The following is a 6,140-nucleotide window of genomic DNA, read 5'->3' on the forward strand; positions in this document are numbered from 1 at the left end:
ATAATATATATATATATATATATATTTATATATCGTATTACGTTAGCGGTGTTATGCATGAACAATTACGACAAGAAAACCTTCCACTCTTCGGGTGTCTTCATCTCTTGCCCAGACAACCGCAAGATCGCATCGCGTTGCATTTCCAATCCATCTTTTATTTCCATTCAAAACAAATCCTCCTTCAACGCTCTTTGCTCGGGTCGTCAAGCCTCCCGCGTCACTGCCGTTAAAAGCCTCTGTTAGCGCAAAACAACCGATCTTTTCCCAGCGGGCCATCTGCAGCCATGCAAAACACATTCATACAACATATAGAAGGCACACATTTACACTTATTAGATGAGCTCCATTCAGGCGATGGTTCACGCATGCATGGGGTTCATGCAAGCATGCATAGGGAGCAGGCCAAGAGGAGATTCGCCTTCTTCTGCTTCGCTGCGTTGCTGCCATCTGCTCTTGTTGTTGGACTGCCTGCGTGGGGCGTAACCATACATGCAGATTTGCATAGAAAAGAGGAAAGGAATATGTGGCAAAGGGAAGAAGAAACTGGAAGAAGTAAGAAAGGCAACACAGCTGCTTGCCTTGGGAAGCCACTTTTGCTGTTGTTCTTTGGTGCCTGCTACAGCAATTGAACGCATCGCCAGCCCCGAATGCACAAGTGCAAACGTGGCAAGAGAGGCGTCGATTCGAGCAATCTCCATCACCACCAACAAAGCCTCCACATTGCTCAGCCCTGCACAACCTTCAACAATAGTGGCAGCAGAACCAGCAGCAACAGCAATAATAGCAGCGGAAAGTGGGTTGCGTATACAAAAACAGTGCGATGGGCACCGTATTCACAGCTGCACACTAGCCCCCCAATGAGTGTTACTGCTACTCCTGTTGTTGTTCGTTGCTTCCCTTTGCTGCTACTTACCGAATTCTTTTATTTGCAGCCCTGCTGGCCCGATAGCTTTGCAAGCCTGCACGAAGCGGCAGTCAAAGGAGCCGCCCGCCCACACCTGAGCGGCTATTGGGGCCACCAGAGTTTCGCAGACATTGCGAACATGGAGGCGGAGGTTTTCCTCTTCTGCTGACAGGTCTTTGCTCAATTCCAAGAAGGAAATGCCGTCCAGCACTGCAAGCATAGGCGCATCCAGCAATGAATTCACCTACCGAGAGTTACGATGATTGTGCCGTGTATGCAGCTTCAGAAACGAATTTGTATTCCCTTCAAAGGTACGTTTGTAATGGTTTCAGATTCAGCGGTGTCTTGCGACCGAAAACCCGTCTGGCGGCCACTCTAGTGGGGCTCGTGGCTTACGCTTGTGGGGAGGCCTTGAAGGGGGCTTTCCTGCAGCATTCACTATCTGCTGTGCTCCCTTTGAGTCCCGCATCTTGCAGTCGACGGGTTGACAATGGAAGGGAGAGACAAGGGGTGTACAAAGAGCAGCACACGCGTCGTGAGGTCAACAAACGAAACAAAGCATGAAATTGAAGAGAAACTTCAAAGCCTACACACAATCAAGCTAATATTATGAAGAAGTATTGTGGGTTACAACCCATTAAGTGGCAGCTTGTCTCTCTTTCTACTGTGCGGATCGTGTTGCGCTGGTCGCTTGCCGACCGACCAGTGGAAACCGACAACCGCTGACAAATGGTGGGCTGCACGGTTGTTCTAATGGTTGGCCTTCGTTATATTTCGAATAAATTTACATTTTACAAATTGTTTAAACTAAGGAATGCGGAACATTGTTTGTCACCAAGGTTTCGTGCAATTCGCACCTTCCTCGCAACGTCTTTCCGGTCGAACGGCCGCGGCTGCCTTTTCTAAACGCTTGTGAATGAAACATAGGCTATTTTGAATTAGGTAACTGTTCCACGTGCGTTTATAAACGCTGCTCACAAATGTTGAGCTATTTTGAACTATGATGGTTCAAACAACAACAGAACGAGTCACCAACGCCCCTATCCTGCAACGTTGAAGAGACCCCACACAACAGGAATATATCATCTCATAACTGCTGTTGTGCCCGCACTGCACTGGTTTACACTGGACATCCCAGCAAATGCAACAGTCAACAACTGCCTATTCATGTTGATCCGAGTATTGACTATCTAATCCGCGACGCAGCCCTCCTTTGCTCAATTCAGCAAAGTCGAGGATTAAACAAGACTTCAATGAGAAATAATTAACATGGAGAGTTGGGAGTGTCCACCACAGTGGGTGTAAGTTTTGCATCGGTTTGATCCTCATTTGCTGTTTGCGCCGTGCTTTGCCTTTTTCTCCTTTGCAGGTGCACCGGTGTGCTTCGCCGATTTATCACCTCCTTTGTGCTTGTGTGGCGTATCAGGTTCCTTTCCCCTTTTGATTTTGCGTGTGTCTGCGACTTGGTGCATGTACTTTGCGTTATCTTGTGTTGCGTGTTTGTTTTTTTCCGCTTCCTCCTCTCCTGTGCTTGGATCTGCGGAGGGGGGCTTGTTCTTTGCGTAGTACTCCGCCGCCTGGGCGTACTTGGGGTGAACGTACACAGGCAGTGCGGGTGTGTTAGTGGCTTGCACATGTATTGTCGTAATAGTGTTCTTCCACTTGTGATTTTGCTGAAAAAACTCTGAAACACCTCGAATTGCCGCTTCTGCGTTGGCACACAGCTGCTCTGGTGCCCCCAATGCCCTGCCGATACGGATAGCTAGGGAAGGGCCCCTTTTAATCACAAGCGGGGTGCTTTTGTGAGCCTTCAGCACTTCTCTTTCCAAAGTAGAAGGCCCCATTCGAATGGGCAGCGGCAGTCTTCAGACGCAACACAGAACACATAGAGAAAACACATATTCAAACTCACTGCAGCTGTACATACACCCCAAAACAAAACCACCAGAAACGATGGCAAGCCTTCGATTCTGAAACGTGCAAGCAAGCGTAAACATGCACACAACTATTGCTGTTGCTGCTACACGCAAATTTTCCCTACAGCAGCCACAACGGGAAAAGAGTGATAACATACACAAATGCACGAAGAGATGAACGTACAAAAACAGAAAAAGCAAATTGGGAGGCAAAAATCCGGCAAATGTACATGGCAATAAAGGTAATGCTTAGGAACGAAAGCAGATACAGCAGCCAACGCCCAGGGCAGCAGAAACACCAACAGAACAAGCAGCATCAGAAGCAACACGGCGAGGAGCAGTGTCAGCAGCAGCATCATCTGAAGCAGCAGCAACATTAGAAACAGTGGCAGAATCCGACGCAGCTGCAACATGAGCACCAGCAGAATCAGGAAAAATGTGGTGCGTTGAGCATACTTGTTTGTACTGAAGAAGGCTTTGCCGAGTGTATTGTAAACTTTTTCCTTGACAGTGGTATCGACCATGAAGAGGTCGAAGGAGCTGCAGAGGTTCCTTTTGTCTGCAAACTGCGGAAACTTCTTTTGCAGCTTTCTGTAAGAAATAACTCTTGAAACAAAAGACAACGAAGGCTGTGCTGCTGCCACTAGGTCCTTCCACTTGCGCTGCGGGTCGCGGACAATTAAACACACCTCCCCTGAAGCATCCTGAGGGCTAAACGGCAATTCGCTGAAAAGAAACGCAACGGAAACAACAGAGAGTGCTCTTGCTGACGTGGGGCACTGCTCTGCATACATGCAGGCAGGCAAACTTATTCGGTTCTGGCTGCAGCGATAACTAGGGCATAGGCTTTTGGCAAAATCAGGAGCGGCACGCTGAAGCGGCACAATAGAAGTAAATGCATGCAGGGGTAAGGGAAGGCTGTAGACCCATCGCAACGAGGCGACATGAAGAAGCTCTTACATGAGGTGTGGGTATATGCGTTGGCCCGCAGGAATGTTCTGCAAAGAGAACATCAGGCAGACTGTGGGGCCTCCGCTGCCGCCAAGGAGGTCTTGAAAGTCTTCGTTTTTTTGTTGCTTCTGCACGTGGCGGCAGAGGGCGCAAATGGCCCGTCTCAGTCCACCACAGTCAACAGAACCGCCGACCAAATCAATTTTGTCGGGTGCGGCGCTGGAGGAGGCCGCGGGGGATTCCTTGCTCTGGGAAGCCAGAGAAGAAGCAGAAGAAGCTTTTGCCTTCTTTTTAAACGGAAGATCGCGGGAGACGGCCTCCGATGGCGCGCGATGCCGCTTCGCCGACCCACCGCTTGCGGGTGAAGGCACACCTGAAGGCGCCTCCGCAGGGAATTTCTCGCCCTTCTTCCTTTTCAGTTTAATCATTTTCCACAATGGAAACAAATGAAGAAGAAACTTCTGCGGAATTACCCAAACGGTACCCCACTTACTCCCACTCCGCTAAGGGGCCCTTCCGGTGACCGAATGTAAGGAAGCCTCGAAGCAATTCCCTAATTTTTCGTTCCCTTGCAACTCATTTGAACATGATTCCTCTCTCAAACGGTAGCGCTGCTTTTTGCCATCATATTCCTCTAGTTTCGCTTTGCATGCAATGTGGGGCAGGGTTTCAGTACGTTGAAAGCCCCAAGCCAACGTGCAACAGAAGCGTGAAACACGGTGTTTGAAGGAAATGGGATTGCGTACAAGGCGAAAAAAATTACTCTCATGATTTGTTTGCTCAATTCTGTCCTCTGAACTCTCCGTTACCTGTTCCTCTCCTTGCAAGCCGCATCACCCTTGTGCGCTCCTTTTCCTCCGCAGCGTGTTGCAGCTTCCGGGGTGTAGGGACGCTCCTGTTGTGCTCGATCAGTTCTCTTTAGTCCTGCTTTTTGTTCCCTTTTTTGCTGTCGCTCCTGGCGTGTGTCTCTGTTGCGCTCCTCCGCACCTGTTGTCTACCCTGCAGTCCTCTTGGGATAGCTTTCATCAAGAGGAAACAGCATCAGAGAAAACCGAGAGGCAGACGACTAGAATACCCTGCTCTAAATAGAAGTTGCTGTCGCTGACGTAGTAGCGTGGATCCCTGTGAAGGGGCCCTCTCAAGGAGTGCTTTGGTCTTGGTTTCTAGTTGGTTGCTGGAGGCTCTCCTCGGTTTGTTCCCTCTGCTTTGGCAGAGTGTATGTTCTATACAGTATATTCTGCCTGGAGTTACCGCTGTGCATGCTAAGATTTTGCTGTGGGAGGTTGAGTTACACCACAGGAGGAGGGTTTAGCCGCTGCTGGCGTTGCTGCTGCTGCTGCTTGACCTCCTGCGCGTGCTGTCCTCCATGAACTAAAAGCAGCGGAGAATGTTGCCCCTATCTCTCACCTCAGAACTCCTCAGTGACGCACAAAGCCTTGACCAGATTTTCAGCACACGCGCTGCAGACTGCGAGACCCACGAAGGCGGCCCCGGATGGCAGCCGCCCCACGAGCAGCACCCAGAGGGGGAGCAGGAAGGGCAGACGGACGAAGCAGCAGCTGCTGCTGCAGAAGCGGAAGCAGCAGCAGCAGCGGCGGCGGCTGCAGAAGCAGCAGCAGCAGCGCTGGTCGACTCTCCAACTGTTGCAAAGACCCCCAGCTGCTCAACTCCAGAGGAGGGGCCGCCTCCCCTCAAGAAGTTGGCGACAGAGCAGACGTCTGCAGCGCCAAAAGAGATTCCCCTGCAACAGGAGGAGGGAGGGGAACGTCAGCAGCAGGGGGAAGAAGCAAAGCAACAACCGCAAGGGAAGGCGGCAGCTGTCCCGAGGGCACCCCCGTCAAACCCTTCAAGCCTCCCGCCCCTACTGCCGCTGCCACCCAGTCCTCTGCTGCACCACTACGGTGCTCTGAACCATCAGCAGCAGCAGCCGCCGCCACCACCACCGCCACATCAGCTGAGCAGCAACAGCAAGGGCCGAGCTGCTCTGCCTGCTTTGCTGGGGACGCTGACGCCGCAGCCCCCTGCAGCAGCAGCAGCATCAGGATGTGCAGGAGGGATCCTCCCCAGCCCAGGCCGGGGGCGGCTGCTGCCTGCCGCTGCAGCGGCGCAAGCAGCAAGCAAGAAGCCTTCTCTAATGGGGCCTGCCCCCGGGCATCTAATCGGTTTCCCGAAGCCGCCCCCAGCACCCCCAACCACGCCTCCTCCTCCTCCCCTCCTTCCTATGGCGCCCCCGCATTACTCCCAGCCTCAGCAACCGCTGCAGCAGCAGGGCTTTGCAGGGTCTCTGCCGCCCTTGCTGCCGACCCCTGTGCGGCCCCCTGTCGTTGCGCCGCCTCCCCCCCCACCGCCCCCCCCAGAACCAGCCA

General features: G+C 52.1%; 3 protein-coding genes across 3 annotated transcripts; 1 reads left to right on the forward strand and 2 right to left on the reverse strand.

Annotated features, from left to right (window-relative positions):
- Window positions 1-51: 51 nt before the first annotated feature.
- Window positions 52-1,376, reverse strand: EMWEY_00055380 (Glutaryl-Coenzyme A dehydrogenase, related; the record flags this gene model as incomplete). Its single annotated transcript, XM_013480255.1, has 4 exons — window positions 52-279; window positions 624-733; window positions 917-1,117; window positions 1,304-1,376. 4 exons carry the CDS (start codon window positions 1,374-1,376, stop codon window positions 52-54), a joined length of 612 nt encoding a protein of 203 aa, XP_013335709.1.
- An 856-nt stretch (window positions 1,377-2,232) lies between these two features.
- EMWEY_00055390 (hypothetical protein, conserved) lies at window positions 2,233-4,202 on the reverse strand (the record flags this gene model as incomplete). The annotated part of the gene is made up of 3 exons (XM_013480256.1): window positions 2,233-2,770; window positions 3,280-3,549; window positions 3,784-4,202. 3 exons carry the CDS (start codon window positions 4,200-4,202, stop codon window positions 2,233-2,235), a joined length of 1,227 nt encoding a protein of 408 aa, XP_013335710.1.
- Window positions 4,203-5,161: 959 nt separating this feature from the next.
- Window positions 5,162-6,140, forward strand: EMWEY_00055400 (tRNA (guanine-N1)-methyltransferase domain containing protein, putative; the record flags this gene model as incomplete). Its single annotated transcript, XM_013480257.1, has 1 exon — window positions 5,162-6,140. A coding segment is annotated over one exon (979 nt), but the record flags the coding sequence as incomplete, so codon positions are not given.

Source organism: Eimeria maxima, genomic scaffold, assembly GCF_000499605.1.
Source record: "Eimeria maxima Weybridge genomic scaffold, Emw_scaff1763, whole genome shotgun sequence".
Classification (NCBI taxonomy): Eukaryota; Apicomplexa; class Conoidasida; order Eucoccidiorida; family Eimeriidae; genus Eimeria; species Eimeria maxima.